Source organism: Bombus pyrosoma, linkage group LG7, assembly GCF_014825855.1.
Source record: "Bombus pyrosoma isolate SC7728 linkage group LG7, ASM1482585v1, whole genome shotgun sequence".
Classification (NCBI taxonomy): Eukaryota; Metazoa; Arthropoda; class Insecta; order Hymenoptera; family Apidae; genus Bombus; species Bombus pyrosoma.
Genome location: NC_057776.1, coordinates 6,231,384 through 6,250,840, shown reverse-complemented (window position 1 = coordinate 6,250,840; position 19,457 = coordinate 6,231,384). Strand labels below are relative to the sequence as shown.

At 32.9% G+C, this 19,457-nt stretch overlaps 6 protein-coding genes across 10 annotated transcripts; 4 read left to right on the top strand and 2 right to left on the bottom strand.

The window, feature by feature from the left end:
• Positions 1–68: 68 nt before the first annotated feature.
• LOC122569325 (ribosome biogenesis regulatory protein homolog) lies at positions 69–1,682 on the top strand. Its single transcript, XM_043730203.1, has 5 exons — positions 69–412; positions 482–740; positions 803–1,104; positions 1,207–1,380; positions 1,451–1,682. The coding sequence occupies exons 1-5, from the start codon at positions 264–266 to the stop codon at positions 1,584–1,586; spliced, it is 1,020 nt and encodes a 339-aa protein (XP_043586138.1). The 5' UTR covers positions 69–263; the 3' UTR covers positions 1,587–1,682.
• A 2,515-nt stretch (positions 1,683–4,197) lies between these two features.
• On the top strand, positions 4,198–11,104 carry LOC122569317. Of its 4 annotated transcripts, none has more exons than XM_043730179.1 (4): positions 4,198–4,744; positions 7,622–8,182; positions 10,036–10,185; positions 10,358–11,104. In XM_043730179.1, exons 2-4 carry the CDS (start codon positions 7,727–7,729, stop codon positions 10,850–10,852), a joined length of 1,101 nt encoding a protein of 366 aa, XP_043586114.1. In that variant the 5' UTR covers positions 4,198–4,744; positions 7,622–7,726; the 3' UTR covers positions 10,853–11,104. The 4 variants fall into 4 exon arrangements, with proteins under 4 accessions (XP_043586114.1, XP_043586118.1, XP_043586116.1 ...); XM_043730183.1 differs by having other exon boundaries at positions 4,207–4,744; positions 7,587–8,182; XM_043730181.1 differs by having other exon boundaries at positions 4,207–6,185.
• An 11-nt stretch (positions 11,105–11,115) lies between these two features.
• LOC122569318 (nuclear transcription factor Y subunit B-1) lies at positions 11,116–12,594 on the bottom strand. The gene is made up of 2 exons (XM_043730184.1): positions 12,373–12,594; positions 11,116–11,957 (listed from the first exon to the last, which is right to left on the bottom strand). The coding sequence occupies exons 1-2, from the start codon at positions 12,485–12,487 to the stop codon at positions 11,410–11,412; spliced, it is 663 nt and encodes a 220-aa protein (XP_043586119.1). The 5' UTR covers positions 12,488–12,594; the 3' UTR covers positions 11,116–11,409.
• Positions 12,595–13,161: 567 nt separating this feature from the next.
• LOC122569314 (ubiquinone biosynthesis protein COQ9, mitochondrial) lies at positions 13,162–17,125 on the top strand. Its single transcript, XM_043730178.1, has 5 exons — positions 13,162–13,317; positions 15,709–15,897; positions 16,110–16,453; positions 16,538–16,759; positions 16,827–17,125. Exons 1-5 carry the CDS (start codon positions 13,269–13,271, stop codon positions 16,860–16,862), a joined length of 840 nt encoding a protein of 279 aa, XP_043586113.1. The 5' UTR covers positions 13,162–13,268; the 3' UTR covers positions 16,863–17,125.
• LOC122569312 (glomulin) lies at positions 13,324–15,610 on the top strand. The gene has a single exon (XM_043730175.1). The coding sequence runs from the start codon at positions 13,767–13,769 to the stop codon at positions 15,546–15,548; it is 1,782 nt and encodes a 593-aa protein (XP_043586110.1). The 5' UTR covers positions 13,324–13,766; the 3' UTR covers positions 15,549–15,610.
• LOC122569313 lies at positions 17,026–19,368 on the bottom strand. Of its 2 annotated transcripts, none has more exons than XM_043730176.1 (3): positions 18,756–19,368; positions 18,121–18,701; positions 17,026–18,045 (listed from the first exon to the last, which is right to left on the bottom strand). In XM_043730176.1, the coding sequence occupies exons 1-3, from the start codon at positions 19,074–19,076 to the stop codon at positions 17,682–17,684; spliced, it is 1,266 nt and encodes a 421-aa protein (XP_043586111.1). In that variant the 5' UTR covers positions 19,077–19,368; the 3' UTR covers positions 17,026–17,681. The 2 variants fall into 2 exon arrangements, with proteins under 2 accessions (XP_043586111.1, XP_043586112.1); XM_043730177.1 differs by having other exon boundaries at positions 18,121–18,692; positions 18,756–19,364.
• Positions 19,369–19,457: the final 89 nt, after the last annotated feature.

The following is a 19,457-nucleotide window of genomic DNA, read 5'->3' as shown; positions in this document are numbered from 1 at the left end:
TTGCGTGCTTTAAAGAGAGTAAACCACCATTACGAATGCATCGGCATTACTGTCAACATAACCTTTAACGCACGTGCTTTAAACAAAGAAGTGCAAAACAAGAAAGACTTCTCATATTTCGTTTCGTGTATTTTGTCGTATATTTATAGTGACAGATGTAGTATAAATAAAAAATAAAACTATTTGTGATTAAAACGAAGATAAAATTGAGAATTTTCTTCCGTAGATCATTTAGAATTTAAAATAAAGAAACAACCGATAGGATGGATGTTGTAAATTCAATTCTAGAAAACAGCACCCAGGAAAAAGATACACGTAAATCCACAGAAGTAAATAAAGATGTGGAAATTGAGACAGACTTAGGAACTCTTTTAGCGTTAGATTATAATACTGTGGACCTAAAAGCATTAAAGTAACCTACAGAGCCTTTCCATCATTTTTATTTTTGTATGATCTGCATATATTAATTAATGTTTTATAGATCACAGACCGAACAATATCTGAAAAGTTTAACAAGGGATAACGTGCAAATAGTTATTAATAAAATATGGGAACTTCCAATAGAACGTGTTGATGAGGTAATAGTAGCAAAATTGCCCAAACAGAAATTTGTATTACCACGAGCTCGACAAATCCCAAAACCAAAACCTTTGACAAAATGGCAACAATTTGCTAAAGAGAAAGGTATCAAAACTAAACGAAAAGGCAAATCTAAACTTAAATGGGATGAAGAACTACAGGTAAGTTACAGTTATTCTTCTGAAATAAATTTTAACTTGTTGATATCTTAATATTTTTGTAGAAATGGATACCTACTTTTGGTTATAAACGTAACAAAGCCATAGAACAGAAGGAGTGGTTGGTAGAAGTTAATAATGAAGGTAAAGCTATGGAAGATCCATTTGCAGCTGCAAAGACAGCAAAGGAAGAAAGAAAGTCTAAGAATGAATTACAAAGACTGCGTAATATTGCCAAGGCAAAAAATATAAAAATTCCAAAGGTAGGACTTCCTACTAGGGAACATTTTCCTGATTCACAACAACTTTCACAAGCCATGACTATTGCACGTACATCAACAGCATCTCTTGGCAAATTCCAAGATAGGTATATTTCATATTGTATCATTTAAACATTAATCATAATATAGTTATGTATTTAATATAAATTTATATAAAATTTATATAAAATTCCTATGATATTGTATAGGTTACCAAAAGAAAAAGATGCCAAGGGTATAGCCAAGCAAGTTCCAGGTATGAAGAGGAAAGCAGAAGAAATTCCCAAAAATTTACAGGAAGAGAAGAAACGCAATACCAATCTGGTAGACAGTATTCTGAAGAGTAACACTAAAATTCTTCGTGAAGACTTCTCTGTACCAAAGTAAATTTTCACATTTTTTTTTACAAGATTTATTAGTATAGAAAAGATTGTAATTGAATGTATTTCACAGAACAACGCCAGCTAAAGTAAAAAAAGACAAGAAAAAAGGTAAAAAAGGAGCAAAAGCTAAGGGGGTAAAGAAACCGAAAGCAGGTAAAGGACAACGGAATATGAAGCATAAAGTTGGAGGTAGAAAACGAAGATAAAAATTTGTTGGTACTATTTCACTCTCTAACTTCGGTTATTGTAACTTAAAAAACATAGTATTAAATATGTTGAAATAAATAATGCCAATACGAAAATTTTGTGTCAGCTCCTAAGTAACTCCCAAAGAATAGTTTTAAAATTGACATTCCATAAATAAGTCGAATTTATTTTCACGTTACCGACAAGCAATACCATTTTTTAAAAACTTAAATTATCACCTAATATTAAATAAAAGTAGTTTAAAAATATGACAAAGATACTTTATTCGTCCCCTTTCCACCAAAAAAACTAATAAAAACTGCGGAAGAAATATAAAAAGAAGATATAGTCAAGGTATAAAATTCATATATGTATACATAAAAATAAAATTAATCAAGGGTCAAGTATAATAAATCACGAATAAAATGAACGAGTAACATTACAAGTCGATAAGGCAGATTGTCCCTTGGTCACAGAATCAGGGTAACGCGAAAAAGGTGAAAGGTCAAAAGCAGCACGGGATATCGACTCGGGATAGTCAAGAGGGCGAGGTAACCTGGTAGTGGGTGTAAGGGAGGGTAAGTGCGAAAGCTGGTTGCCCTAGAATCAGTAAGGGGTTCCACCCCGCATGTGATTTTATACATGCATGTTGCATGTGTACACGTTCAATGCCATTTGAACGAAACACAAACGTATTAGGATATCTTGCGCAATCTATAGGAATTGAAATGATAACTACGTTCAATTGCAATGTTTCATTTTAATATCTTCATTCTCAACCGTACTTGCTTATCGCAGTCTTAATATTCTAATTTATATTATTTAAAAGTTATAAATAATCAATCTTATAGAACGTAGTATACTATTGCGGGTGAAATAAGGGCACATGGTTGAAGACACAGTGGTATGATGTATTTCAGATTGAAAATGCATTATCCAACTCATATGTCCTGTTTGATTACAATACTGTCAAGTTTGACATCCAATATTAGTTCAAATCCATATTTCAGTAAACATAATTACAAAAATATGAGAACTAAATAGCTTATTTCATTGATTAATTATCATGATACACGGTTTACTTTGAATATTTTTTATAATTTTAATCATTATACATGCATTCTGCAAACTCTGCATCCTTAAATTTCACATAAACGCATAAAAATCCGTAGCTTAATTATTATATATGAAGATAGCTAAATTTTCCGATATCGAAGAATCGATATATTTTAAAATAATAATTTGGTACCATAACTGTATTTGTAATACATATATGTACTTTCGAAATTCGACCTTGTCTATAAGATTCTACAGCAAGATAAAAAAACATTCGCCATGCTACTTGCTAAGCACAAATTATTGTTTTCCGAGAAACTGATTACTTTAGTTCGATTTTGTTATTTACTTAAGACCAGGAACTGAGCTAGACTAATATTTTATTGTCGATCATGCATGACTCTGATTATGCTTATCAGGTCAGTTATCCGGGAAGGTATATTTCCAGGATATTTCTTTTCTACTTTAACCACAAGAGAGATACAGATGTTTGACGCATCTAATTATTTAACATAACAAAACATAATTCCAGAACTTGCTCCACAACGTCAGTGCAAGAACTGGGAGGGGGGGATAACGGCCAGTTAACGAAGCAAAATCCTGGCCAGTTACCACGACACTACTGTATAGTTGTATACAGAAAAATCGAATGTTGTTACGTCTACGATAAAGTAATACCCTACTAGTGTCTACGATAAATAAAGTAATAAAGTAATATAATTTTATCGTATAGTAATACGATAAAAGTAGTAACCTCTATGCGATAAAGTAAATCATCTTTAAAACTACTAACCTATATATTCACATATACGTAAATATGTACTTTTTACAGAGAATTAATCATAACTTCCTAATGAAACATATAATCCCCCTGAAAGCATCTTAGCTTTTCGTAAGTACAGATATTCGAAAAGACAATTGAATGAAAGACATATATAGGAAAGCGTTTCAGAAAGCTTCAGGAACACGCAGTACTCATTAAAACAAGGAAGAATACGTTTTAATAAACACGTTTACTGGATCCATAGGTATCGTTAGTTTCAAAATTATAAGTCGTTTCTGCCAGTCTATAATATATATTTAATATGACCTCCGCTCATTTCAACACACATTGAAGCTATTTTCTCATAGAACTATAATTTAAATAACGTAAAAGTAAAATAATGCTACACATAAACGGATGCTACAATAATAAAGTATGAAGGTATATTCTTCAGTTATTACTGTTGAATGATATCGTTACTATCATATCGCATTATATTACTGTGCGAGATTTAGATTATAATAACAGCGAATGACGAAACATCTGAAGACCGAAATGTATAGACACGTAAGAATCTATATACATACATATTTGATTACTTCGACATATTCATTCGTTAGAACACTGTGAGCCATAGCCTAACTCGATAAATTGTAGTAGTTGTAGATAAAACAATATGACACTGAACTCTTTTATACAGGTTCACGGTTGAAGACGTCTCATAATTCCTAATGAAACCAAAGATATTTGAATCCAACATTATTAAGACTATTTATTCGTTTGGGCAGTACTACATCTCATGAAATTTAACCCTGAGTTCCTGAAAGACCCTGTATAATCGAGCGACGTAACGCGCGTGCGAAGATGGATATAGAGGAAGGGGTTGCTGAGCAGGATTAAGGAGTAATCGCGCGCGGTCGGTCGCGGTGCTCAGTCAGTGGTTGCTCGCGACGAATGGGCGCGTCCACGAAGTGCGGGGTAACGATGGAGGCTGCGTTAATTTCGACGACCGAGTGATACGCACCGTGTGTATACACGGGGATCGTGTCCTGGATTCGTGTGTCCCCATCACGCGCGCCTCTCGCCCCCACCCCCCTGTGCTTGTGCCCGTGCTTTCGTGTGCGTCCGTGTCCCTTTAAAATCTTATAACAATCCTCCAAAGGGATAAAAGAAATATATTAATATAAAGAAAACACAGGAAAGAAAGAAAAAATACAGTGTGTGATATAAAACCAAAATAAAGACAGAACACGAACACAAGGAAAATGTCGCCCACATAGTCGAACCAAGGCGTACGGAGAGAAAGAGAGAGAGAGAGAAGCAGGTCGAACACGGTGCAGTGGTTACCCTGAGTCGTTGGTACGCGCAGCCTTTTGGTGTTGCTGGCTGACTTGATGCCTGCTTTGCTATTGCTGTTGCTGCCGCCGCCGTCGAATCGCCGCCGACGTTGCTGCAGCAGTTGCTAGCGATGCGAAAATGAACGAGAAATAAAGAAAAAAAGGATTGAGAAAGATATGTGTTGTTGAGAGGGAGAGGGGGAGAGAGAGAGAGAGCGAGTGAGAGAGAGAGAGAGAGAGAGAGAGAAACAAATGTAGCCTTCATTGTTTCGTCGTCGTTTGGTCGTCGTTTTATTGTACAAAATCGCTCCTCTGTTAATGCGATGCGCGTTTCTCTTAACGTGAACTAAGAAGAAAGGGAAAAAAAAAGAAAAGAGTGAAAATAATAAATGTGACGTGCCCGTCGGCCACCAGCCAGCCTTTTATTTTTTTACGCGCTTCATATATGTGTTCTTTTTTTTAGAAATTGTATATAGGACTTAATAGGACGATTTTATATATCGCCGAGTTCGTATCTCATTGTGGGTACTATTGGTCCTTCGACATTTTTGTTTCTGGAATTCTTCACAGCTTCGTGTACTCTTTTTTACTTGCTTCGTGCACGCACGTACAACATCATTGCATGTAATGTACATTCGTTTCTTCTCATAGATACATGTGATCATATAGCGGTAATTACGTTTGCTTGTTTGCTTGCTTTTTCGCAAGAATTCATTATCCTCGTTTTTCTATTCCTGATTTGCAGCCTCGTTCGGTGCTTAGTCGATGTTTAGCATGCGATGCTATCCGTCGCAGTTAGTATTGTTTTTATGCTGAATATATTGAGAAATAATGTGGCGTACACATTTGTTTACATTTTTCTCGGCTATATATCTCTTATACTTTATTTAGATTGCGGATATCTATGCATTTATGGATAATTTAAAGAACAATGTGCAATATGTAATAATAATATCCAAAAATATATAAAATATTCAAGATAATATTTAGCGGATGCACCAAATTTCTATATAGGTTCTATTTCTTTTGTCGCGTTCATAAAAATATAAATTTGTATAAACATCCGCAGTCTAGTCATATTATTATGTAATTGCTGACTATTTACGACGAAGATAGTTGACAAAGATTAGGGAAAAAGAGGATAAGGGATTGAACAAGATAGAAGGGGTGAGAAGTTCGACAGAGACAAAGATAGATAGCGGAAGGGCACTTAAAATGAACGCGATGAAACAAGGGAGGGTAGAGAGGAGACAAAAAAAAGAGAAATGGCAAAGGGCGGACTAGAAGAAGGGAAAACTAGAACATGTCACGATAAAAAACGATGAGGAAGAAGAGGGTTTTTCGATTTGTTACATTTGTGACGGAACCACTTGACCCATTGACTGGTCAAGGAGCAAAACGGAAAGATGCCAACGCAGAAGTATTTTCGTAATGTTCGATTTGAATATTTTCAAAGCTTAGAGGTAAAAAACAAATCTAGGTAAAAATGTATATAAAGATATTTCGAAGTAATCAATGTGATTGTTCATTGTAACATAATCTCTGTGCAAAATATGACAAGATGTTTGTAATTTCTTTTTTGTATAAAGTAATCATTGTTTCTTCTAATATTTTAGTTGAAATAATATAAATATATTCATAGATTTTTGTAAAGTTAAAAGTAGATAGTTTTAATATCTTAAAAATCTTTAATTTTGTATATATTTAATAATCGTATCGTATCTTTATATTTACGTTTAGTATTCTTTAAATTCGTAATTATACTATTTTCTCTTTTTGGAGAGTAATTTTTTTAATGTAAAAAATAAATCGCGGTAAATTCTTTCTTATGTCCCGCCATCATCATATGTGATTCTACTTCTTATTTCTTATTTGTGTACATATCTACATATATGAAACATCGCATGTCATATTACTTTACTAATTATCGGTAGAGAGTTTAGTAATGAATATTTTCTACCTTGTGCTTTCCTTGTGTAGAGAAATTGTAATCAAATTGATGTAATTATATTATACTAAACTAGTTCCTTTATTCTTCAAATCTATTTCATTTAAGCAATTATCTGATAACTTTACATAGTACGCAATACAGAAACTTAACGTTACTAATCTACTAGCTTATCAATAACTATATAAGTCAAATTAATTGTAAATTTCCAAGATATATTAAAAGGGAAATAACATTTGGCAAATATATCACTCACACATATTATTATTATTTGTTTTCAGAATTAAAGTTCATTTTGAGACAAATCGAAAATTTGTGGTGTATTTCTATAGCTTTATAAAACATAAGTAATGAAATAATAAGTAAATAAAATGAATGAAATTTTACAACTAAGTGCTATAAATGACAAGTTACATTATTCTATTTAACGAAAAATGATAAATTCTTAACTATAATCTGTAACCTTTTAATCTATTAATATTATCAATTCTCTTCCTTGCGAGCAAAAAATATAAGCCAAGAATAGGATAAGTACTCTGTATTTTACATTGGTGTCCTTTACTTGTGGTTCTAATAGTACAAGTCAATTTAATTTCATTCCTTTTCCGCTCCTCTATCTGAAATTCTAATAGTATACGTATATCAAAAGTACAATATAATGGCGGGAAAACAATATAAATTGTGTTGTACTATTTCGTTCTTATTTTTCTGACTTCTGTACACTCTTTTGCCGGCTTAAGGATATAAAGACAAGTCATAAATTTGGTATGCCCCAAAACGAAGCTTATCTATTTCCAGCATTATGCATATGTAAATATCGCTAGGAAATGTAAAATATCGCTGTAAATAAGACGCTTTTCATGTGCTTCTCGCTAGAATATCAATGGTAGAATTAGAATATGACGGCCGCCAATAGCGGGCGGATGTCCGTCATGTTTCTTGCGTTTACAGACGAAAAAGACAGGAAGACGATGCAAAAGGATCTAAGATCGTAACAGAAAGAACGCCTGGCCCGAAGGCGTTAAACCGGGAAGAGTACAATCGGGGCGCGAAGCGATGTACGCAGCTGCGGGTGGCGCCAGTATAGCGAATAGGAGGAAGCAGAAACGGTTGCAGCTAAACAAACGCGTCGCCGAGGGTACGGTCCCGTCACGACTGAAGACGATACCAGCTTCTCAGCACCACTACCACCATCAACACCAACACCAACACCAACACCAACACCACCACCCCAGCAAGTTTGCTCGCCCGCACGTTGTTCCACCATCTTCCACATCACAGCCACCACAACCACCGTCATCTGCATTCCATCCGAGCATCGATCGACGGCGTCATGTCGAGAAGTCTCAGCAGGTTGCACCTGTTTCTCCGATCCAATTTCCAATATCACCACCGCCGCTATCCCTTGAGTCGCCAAGTTCAGTTACTTACCCGAATAAATCCAACAACTTCCCATTTCCACCACCATCGATCCTCGATCTCCGAGTCTCGCCATCTTCTTCGGAGCTACAGGTGGGTAGATCTCGTTTAGCGGTAAATCTTGAAATTTGGCTCTATAGGATTTCATTATCTATCTATATTTTTAGCTCTACTTTTTCTCTTCTTTCTCTATCACACATATTATATAGTTGCTCTTGCTAATAGGTACCCTTTATCTCACAGTATTTATAACGCAATCTACCCTCGTTCAAGTATTTGATAAATCCTCGTTGCACTCTGCACCTTCTCTTTTCTTGCTGGCACACGTTTACTTGTAATTAGGAAATACACCATCGATCGGCTGTCTGGTGGCGTATGTAAATCCCCCGCGATAACACACACATCCTCGAGCGACTCTCCAGGTTCGTCAGCTGGCTATCCATCAATTGTAATTTTTAGTAATTAACATGTCCCTACTGGTTCCTACCAGCGGATACAGACATCACCTAATGCCGGAGGCAGACTGTGAGATGTTAGGAGTAAGTTGTAGTGTCTGGTACCAGCCACAATTAGAAGACCTTTGAGAAGAAACTCGTGTGGTTCTTTTGTTTTTTTTTGGTTGAGGAAAGGATAAGGAAAGAATTTAAGTTGTAACCGGTGTATAAAAAAAGTGGAAAGGAGAGAGAGGAGGAGGAGAAGGACGGTCGAGATCTTAACGATCAATAAAACAGGCAAATGAATGAGCGGAATGCAGGCTGCTTTATTGATTAGAAGGGAGAAGCAACGGTTACGGGGGGGTAAGGTGGTGAACTTTAGAGAATTACCCTCCAACTTGGCCACCAGACTTATTCCACCGCTTCCACGATATCCCCCACGATCATATGTTTATGGGGTAAGTATTAAAGTCATTCTAATATGTATCATCAACAGTAAGCTATTGGTATCAGAGGGTAACTGCCGCTTTTCTATCTAATTATACATATGTGCATCGACTTTGTGTAGCTCATTTTGAGAAAACAAATTTATATTGTAGTGTTGTTTATTCCCCTTTTACTTTCTCTTAATCATAGAACAAATAAGTGTTTTCTACATTATTGTACACACAACTTTTGTTTGTGCCTAAAAGATACAATTGCTAAATACATCTGGAGAAATTGAAGTGTACAAAATTTCAAATATTTGATACCATAACACTGCTTAATGTGGACTCTTGATTAAAATACTAACTTAAACTATGATTTAAAAGCAAGAATAACAAATCATCTGTGACTGTAATTTTTTAACTCAAAAAAGTATTTTGAAGGAATTTTCTATATACCAGGATTTATGATACTAGTCTTTAGACTAATATAGTGCAAAAAGTTGTAATCCTACAATGTGCACTACTCAATACTCCATGCCCAAAGGTTGACAACTGGCACTAATTATATTTAATTAATTCTTTGTTGTCAATTAGACAATGCAATGATTACAGTGTACTTGTGTAGACAAGTTCTACGATACATGTACGTATAAAACGTTTATCTCAATTGGTTCCATTTATACAAATTGTTCTATGTTCTATTTAGTACATGCATGCATGTTTTTTATCTTATTATTTATGTGCTGAGTAACGAGGAAAAATCATTAATTGAATTTATACAATAACATAGTAACAAATTCTAGATATTCGTTTTGATGAACATGTTTTAAATGATAGAGAAAGATGTAAACTACACAACCATATTGATCTTAAGTTTTATATTTATATATACATTTATATTTTGTGAAATACTCTAAATAATATTTATGATAGATTAAAGAAAATGTTATAAAGTATTTGATATATTAGATTATTCACAATTTTGTTATATCCAAATTGAATAGACACTGAAATGTTGAATGATATTTATTGTAGTTACTAAGCAACTATTTAAAGGTAATATTTGAACAAAAAATAATTTCAGTGTGGCGGAGGACCAGGCAAAGCAGCATGGCAGGGATGCAGCAGACCTTCTCCCCTTCCTTTATCTCCTATGTCGCCTCATGGTTGCCGTGGGGATGGTTACAAGACAAAGCAATGCGAGGCTCATCGACGATGGATGAAAAGGAACAGAGTAAACAAACATTTTTTACAATTTAAAAAGAAAGTTTTTAAGTTACATTACACAAAACAATCAATTTATCAATATCACATATCATGTAATTACATGTATTAGGAGCTTCACATACTATTTAGTATTTATTACATCAAACAACAATTGTTCTATACTATATTCTTATCTTTAGATAAGAGACGCAAGTTATTGCTATGGAAGCAGTGGAGAAGATGACGAAGAAGATGGAAGCAGTAATGCAATCCGTCGCAGAGGTGAAGTTAGTGCGGCAGTGAATACCGTACTTTATGCGGGGCTGGGAACTACAGCGCTCGGATTAGTTATATCGTTTGTCGGCACTGGAGAGAAAGGATTCCTCAGTCCGGAATTGAGGCTGGTGGGTCCTTCACTACTGTGCGCCGGTTTACTGTGTTGCCTATTTCGGGTGCTGCTCTGCCTCTGTCTATGTAGTTGCGGTCAATGCCGCTGGCGGTTTTGCCATGTTGCTTCTGACAAGAAAGAAAAAGTGAGGAAAACGGAAGCTCAACCCGCTGGAACATTGCCTACCGCCTCACTTTTATCACCAGCGCATCAACAACAGCAATCGGCCATGTCTTCGAGTGGCGCTGCATCATCATCAACAAAAGCACACGAGCTCTTGCTCTCTCCTGCCCAATTACCAGAGTGAAAACACAATTACGAACGTTTTCTACGAGAAATCTACACGCCGATTAACTGCCGGTTCTTGTCCAATATAGAATTATCTTATCTCCATTCGACCTGAACCGTACTCGCAAAAACAAAAGAAAAACAACAACCATCACAGCCTAATTCTAGTTTAAATGCGAATTTTAGCGCTTAAAAATAATAGTTAAATAAATAATCGGCTATGTTTTTCTACCCCTACTGTGTTTGAAAAAGTAAACAAAAAAAAGAGTAATCATTAGTGAGTTTTTGTGAACTGCCTCCTGGTTTTATTTCCTTCCGCGTTTTTTTCATTTTCATTCATTTTTTCATTCTCTTTACAAGGATTACTTAAAGTTAAATCACCTTACTTCCAAAATTTTTAAGAACGTACACATTATTCTAGTCTTACAATATAAGATCAGCTTACCATCTTAAACCGACTTTACAGTCTTTCACAAAACGCAATCCTGAAAGATACGCGCATAGTCGAAATAGTCATTTTGTAAATTGCAGTTTGCATTAAATAATTTATATTAACATCATCTTAACATGCAGTGATCAGGAAAGTTGGAATTGCATTTGATCGGTAGACGTGTAACTGTATATAACAGGTGTATCAGAAGTGGTAGCACTCGATGCAGTCGCGGCAATAGCAAACAATTGATCTTCGTATATAGTTCCTTGTGATTCAGTTTTTCCATTGCCTGTTGTCATACCACTACCTGGAGGATTGTCTCCCTTTGTCGCTTCACGATATTTTTGTAGGTACACTTTTAGTGGTTCTACGTAATTATCAAAACCAAGAGTCGTCATAGCAAACAGAATATCTTCACCATTAATAGTCTTGCGTTTTTCCATGTGACACCGATCGCTCGCTTCAGACGTTATAAAGGATATAAATTCAGATACACATTCTTGAACACATTCACGTGCATCTTTCGCTATTTTCCCTGCTTCTGGTATTGCTCTTTTCATAATTTTGGCAACATTTGCTATTGGAAGAAACCGATCTTGTTCACGAAGAGGTCCTCCACCACTGCCACCTCCAGCTCCTTGTAAGGGATCACTAGCTCCATGATTTGAATCATCCGTATTTTCAGGATCATCTGAACAAAAGTATAAGTATAATTTATAATATAGAATACAAAATATAGAATTCATATACACAGTAGTTCACAAAAAAGTAATTCGACACTTACCATTGAAAGTTTTTATGTACATACTGTTTTATCAGTACTAATGAAATTTTTAAATGTTTTGTATAGCATACATATGTTCATAAAAAGTTTCTATAAATGTTCGAATATTTTTGTGAGCTACTGTATACATTCTTATCTCGTAAAGTTTTGAGGCATACACGATATTGACATCATATCAACAATCAGTTAAATGAAATAACAAAATACATGTTTTTTTTCCTATAAAATAATGATTCTGTTAAAAATCCCGTGATCTTATGATATTCAGTACAGAATACAAATATCTATGTTTTAAAAAATTTTCAAAATATAATTAACCTACCTTCCATATCATCAGATTGTACACTAATATACGACGCAGAAACACCACCACCACCGAGGAATGCAGATGGACCTAAAGGTCCTCCATCGTCGCCACTTTCACCACTATTTTCCATCTCCAGTTTGATTTACACTAAACACGCTAAACACGATCACTTTAATTTCCTTAACCTGTTTATAGGTTTGTTTTCACGGTACTTTATTTTTTGGCATAAACAAATTTATTACTAGACACCAATAGCATGTGTAGTTTTCTGATACAACAAGCGACCTCACAGTGCACATTGAAATTATAGTTATATTCAGCTTTTTAAAAATATGATTTTTATATACGAGAATATATATTGTACCGTTTCCTTTAGTTAAACATATAATTTATATTTATTATACTAAACAAAATGAAGAAGAATAGATAGAAATAAACAAATCATTCAGGTAGATCCGTATATGATTCAAGAGTTAAAGCACAATTTACAACATCTATTGTGCATATGAAACAAAAGAAAAAATTGTCATTATTGGTAACTTCTTATATTTTTAAAATTTCAAATAGATAATTTTCTTTATATTTTAAATTTATTTGAATGCGAACAATTAATTGATTCAATGAAACGCTTAATGAATACAATTTCTATATTTGTAATTAATTTTAAAATATGTCTTGTCACTTAAAACGGATGAATAGAAGATTATTTAAATATATATTGCTTTACATTAGAATTTCTTAACATTTAAAGTTCGCGCCAAAAATGATGGAATAGATTCACAACTATATTCGTGACGTATGAAGGCGAATACGCAATGCTTTAAACGAATCGTTCGAATAGAATAATAATAATCATAGTTTCATCGTGTGCGCATAAATGTGCAACAAGTAGTTTATTTAAAATTATTGATATGGCTATGTCTAGTATTTTATTAATGCGGAAAGGTTTATCAGTAAACGGTAAGCGAGTTTTCTTTATTTGTAATATATGCCAATCACAATTCATAAGTACATCATTTTCATCTTTACGTTTGTTGCTGAAATTTTGAAATAAATTATACAATTTTGTGAGGAAAATATTAAGACAATTGTGCAATACGTGTGATGATTGCATTCGTTTACGAAATTTTGTCATTATATGTTTCTCGTTGCGGAAAGATATACATGGTTTTGTTTATAGTATAGTATGGTCGTATAAGCAAGGTATAATGTCACTTCTAATGCCACTGTAGCTACGCAATCTATTTTATTTAACACATGTATCTTGAAATACTGCAATGATTTTCTGTATTTATTAACTTTTGTTTTCATTCATGGAGATAGAAACATTAAATACGTTAAAGGAAGAGGTTATGTTCATATTACATTTTACAAGTGTATTTATGTGATAAGTTATCTATTAAAGAAAAATGACAGAACGTCAGGAAAATCTGACAAAGAAATTTGTTAAGGAATTAACAGACAATTTAAAAGAAAATAAATTCGAAGAAGCTTTACACTTCTTTGAGGGTAATAGTTATGATGATATTATTAGAGAGTCCTCATGGGATATCGTTCCAATTATATTATCTTGTCTTACTATGGAAAATATAAAATGCAATGGAGACTTAGTCGAATGCTGTACAATAATATTAAATGCTATAGTAGAAAAATGTAATCCTTCTGAGACGGTATTAGAATTATTAGAACAAGTGGAAGGTCCAGAAGATGACATAAAATTTTCTATAATTTTAAGCGTACTTATCAAATGTCTTTCAAGAATGGACAATAAAATAAAGGCAATAGAATGGTGCATTAGTACAATAAAATCTTACATTGAAAGTCTACCTATACCAGAAAAAGATTCTCAAGACTATATTATTATTACAAATAAAGTAAAAAATATTTATAATGAAGTTATATTATTTTTAGAACCATTAATAAATGAGTCAAGATTAGAAAATTCTAAAACATATACCATATTAAGAGATTACCTTGCTAGCATTCTAATTTTTTTAATGGGAAAACCATTGATTTATTTACAAGAAAAAGAATTAGAATCTTGTTCAAGTAAACCATTACCTGAGAGAATTGTAATACTTGTAAGTCGAGTAACTGGAGATTTGCTTTCGTTTCTAAACATTACAAGTGTAAGAAGTAGAAAAACTAAGTCCAAGAAGAAAAATATAGAAGAAGAGAGCTTTAACCTTAAAGTAACACTTTTTGAATTAAATGAGAACATATCAGATTTGGCATATGCCAACTTTTACTTTTATGTTATAACAAAACTACATCTGTGGGAGAAGGTACCACAGGTATATGATTTGCAATATGTCTTTCAGACATGCATATATCTTATTGTTAAATTATTACAAGAACAAGAAAGTACTATGAAAGGCTTAAATTTCCTGGATCACCTTTTGATGAGATTAACAAGACGTTCTTTAACATTGCAATTATTAGAATTGAATATATTCTTTGAGTTGTTCAATGTACTTGTGAATGTGATGATTTATTCCAATAGCGATAAAGAAAGGAAAAAAGCTTTGAATTTATTTCAAAACTACATTGAAATGTTTGATATACAAGCTAGATACTCCATTATTTTACATTTGTATCAAACTAATGAACATTCAGGTTTATTGAGTCTAACTACAGGAATATTTAAAACTTCTATTATTGAATGCCTCCAAGCGAAGCCTCCTATGCCATATTTTCTCGGTAGTAATCTAGGAACTTTAATCAAATTGGCTTGTAAATTACACCATGGTAGTGCATCAGATCTAGTGGAACTATGTGATGAAATAATTACAAGTCTAAATCTGTTAAGATTTCTATTTATAAGGGATAAGCAAAATCAAACTGGTATCTGGAACTTGGTAAATAAACTTCATAATGATTATTTACTGCCACTAAGAGAAGGAATAGATCTCTCTAGAGCACATTGGAAAGTAAAAATAAAAGATTTAGAAGAGCAAAAGAAAATGCACAAAATAACTGAGAATATAGAATTAGAAAAAAGCTATGCTGAGATAACACTAACTGTTGGTGGTGAAAAATTACCAGCAATGCCAGTTCCAGAAAAAATTACGTTTTGTTATCAAGCACTAAATGGTCTGGATGTAATGGAAAGCATTTTAATTAGAGTCAATGAATGTATTGCTAATAATCCCTTTAAGCAAGATATTAATAAAATAGTATCTTTAGAATAAAAATTGTATACTTATGAAGTGTATATAACTCACTGCTGAATAAAAATCATTCTTTATTTACATTTTATGTATTTTGACTATATCCTATTATTTACTATTTTGCAAAATTATATTTCTTGGAATAAAGGAAAAGAAATAAAAAAAAATTTGACTTTGATAGGTTTTAGGCGTTTATGGACTTGTAGAGTACTACTCACAGATCAATCTGAAAATGATCAGCAGCAATTAAATCAGGAACATAGTAAAGAAAGTGAAGAGGAATATGAGAAGAATATCAGAACAAAAATTCTTGCTGCATCTTTAAAGTATGTCCATGATCTTGGATGGAGCCAGCAAGCCATCAGTGCTGGTAATTTGTAATAATTTTTCAATTAAGTAGATGAGTCAGGACCAATCTTTTGTGTGAGTGAATAAATATATTTTCGATGTATTACAGATATAGTATGTTTTTTAATTGTTTAAAAAATTTTTAAATTTTGATTTAAAAAAAATAATTTCATGTTGTTAGTATATGATATAGATAATAAATAAAAATATTTAATGAAAAGTTATGTACCAAAGGTGCTGAGTCTGTTGACTACCCTGGGATAATTCATGGATTGTTCCCTAATCGAGGGGCAGACTTGGTTCATTATTTTTATTTAACATGCAATAAGGAATTGAATAAAATCCTTGAAGAAAAAGCTCTTACTGTTGAAGAGAAACCTACTACAGAGACAAAGATATTAGAATTACAAGTATGCAATGCTGTTGAGACAAGACTCAGAATGGTGATTCCGTATAAAAAGACATGGCCACAAGCATTAGCTCTTATGGCTCTACCACCAAATGTACCAATGTCACTAGCTAATTTACTCACTTTAGTGGACGATATTTGCTATTATGCTGGTGATAGATCAGTTGATGTAAGAATAATAAGCATATTTTGTAAATCTATGTTAAAATATTAATGACTATGAAATGTATCTTATATAAAATTGTTGACTCAGATGAACTGGTATACTAGAAGAGTAGTATTAGCAGGTATTTATAAAACCACCGAATTGTATATGTTACAAGATAATAGCGAAGATCATCAGAAAACTTGGAGTTTTTTGGAAAGACGAATAAAAGATGCAACACAAATTCATACAATTCTAACAACAACTTCTGATATGGCATTACCAGATTTAAATCGCGCTAGTGAAGCAGCAAGTGCTGCTTTTGTTACAGTAAGTATATTAAAGTATAGATCGTTTTTTTCTAAATACTTACATTGTATATTTTTATTTTAAACAGGCACGCAATATACTTGGACTGAATTGGAATAGGTAGGAAAGAAAGAAAAATAAAAGCTTAGATCAGTAAATAGAGAAAAAGTACGAAGTATTTCTTGGAGTTCATTTGATACAAATGAAAATATGAACTTATGTAAAAAATTTGTGTAACAATATTTAAATACTGATGATATTAAAAAATAGGATAATGTTAAGACAAGTTAACGATCATAGCTAGTTTATTTTAGTGTCATATTTTAACAAGATCTGTACATGTGAGTTTGAATTCAATAAATGTGACTTACTTTTGATGCATATAAAGATATAAACTGATAGAAATATAGATTTAATAATGTTTAATAATTACCCTGCAATATTGTTATGATTAAGGTAATATAGTATCTTTTTTATACAAAATTACGTTGTGTCTCCATTGAACAAGAGATCAACTTCTGTCCTTATCATTGAATTGAGCAGGAGATTACTTTTATTATAAAAAAATATATTTTTTTATACAGATACACACCACACAGCCAAGTACTTCATAAATCGAATAAACTTCAAATTACGTTAAAAAGTATAACGTACTTTGTAAAGATGTGATTCATGCAAACCTAAATCTTTCACATATTGTTCATTATCAATGTTCTTGAAAGTGATACAATTATATCAATTAATTTTTATAAAAGTAAAGATATCTTGCAAATCTTAACAATGAACATTTCAGTTCTTATAAAAAGAAGCTCATATCTAATCTTTTGTTACTTCTCGGAAATACGTTTTTCTGAAAAAGCTACTATTGCTATGCAATACAAACTTTGTGTTGTCAATAACAATACATTTACAATGTAATAAATATTTTCATGGGAGGCCCATGTTAATAGTGCGCTTCTTCTATGTAACCCTTGATTGTTTTTGGTAAAGGCAACTTATGAATATTGTCTAATCTAGTATTTTGACGTATAACAAAACGACAAAGGTATTGTAAACTTCGAACTTGAGTAAACCTGCTTACTGGCTTTGTTAATCTAACAGGGAAAGACGGATGACCAGGATATTTAGGCCGTGAATAGCAGAAAACTGCTGATTGACTAAAATTCATTGAATAGTCAATTAAATCAGCCACTGAACTAAATCCCTCACTTTCACTTTGGTTGCATAAAGAAAATAAACCACCACTATGTTCCATACGAGCATGGAGTAATTTGCCAGCTGATTTAAAGCTAAGTGTTAGGACATATCTACAAAAAAATATATATGGATTTTCCTCAATGATAGCTTTAACAAAAATGAAAAAAAAAGGAAGAAAAACAAACCTATCGTCTGATGAATCCCTAACTAGGAATGCACCATCTGGTTCAGATAGAAGTTTGGCATCAGCCTCAGTTCCTGATATTGGACCCCAATACCACCCATAATTACTTAATTTAAGCAATTCCTCTGTAAGACTTGCTTTTGCTTTATTATCATTACTTCTATTATCTTCTATATTTTCTCTAATTCTTTCAACTTGATGTTTCATTATATAATTTTCTATTATTGATCTTGGTTCTAACTGCTCTGTTTCATTATTGGAGTATGATTGGTATATGTTAGAAACATTTTCATGATTAATATCTGTCTCCAACTCATCAATAATTTGTTCATTAATTGCTTCTAGTTTCTCTTCAGTGTCACTGCAATTATTTATGGTATCATTTAGGCTCTCTGAGATATGTTCATTTTGTGACACATTGCTGTTTTGATCATCAAAATTTTTGTCAGTCTCCTCGCATTTTAATTCAGAGATATTATCTTCTTCAGTAGAAATTGTAGGCACATCCTTCTGAATCACTAATGGATCATAATTTGTGTCATTTTGTACGCTAGATGTTTCGACTTCCTTCGTCTGTAAGAACTTTGATTATGCATGAAACAAAGATCTTTGTCATGAAAATTTGTGCGTACTTACCCTTTGCTTAGATTTATGTGTCAACTTTCTGATCTGCATGTGTTTCTTAATATTCTTAAAAAATTCAAACGATGTTTTGGAGGAGAGAGTACTTTTAGTTTTGCTATCATTTTCATTTGTTTTCACTTTAACTTCTATTAAATCCTCCTTTTTCTTCTGGTTCTCTTCTTTTTTTGATACGTTCTCACGTCGTGAATCACGCCACCAAAGAAAATCAAACGTTCTACCATTTAACTTACGTGGTTTCAAGCTTTGGTTTGATGTTTTCGACGCACATGTTGGTGCAGTCGTGATGAATTCCTCTGACGTTTGACTTATCATGTTTCAATATCATGCGATCCTTCAAACTGGCTCCAAGCTGAAGAATGGATTCGCTTCCACTATCTTATCAAAAATTATTTCACACGCCATCTATTCCTTAACTTCTATTCTTTCTTCGTGATTACAAATTTTTTCTCAGAAATTTGAAAAACTTCACTGTAGATTATCGTTTAACAATCGTTCCACAAAATTATCCTATTACGCCGACCAAACGTAGTCCAACACGAGAATGTTTTTGTGTACTTTCGTAAATTTGTATCAAATTATTCCCTACTGCTTTGAAAGATATGTTTTTCCACTATCTTCGCTTAAAAAGTTCCTATTAACTAGATTATCATTGGTTAAAGTATTTGTTACCAACATAACATGACAGCCAGAAAA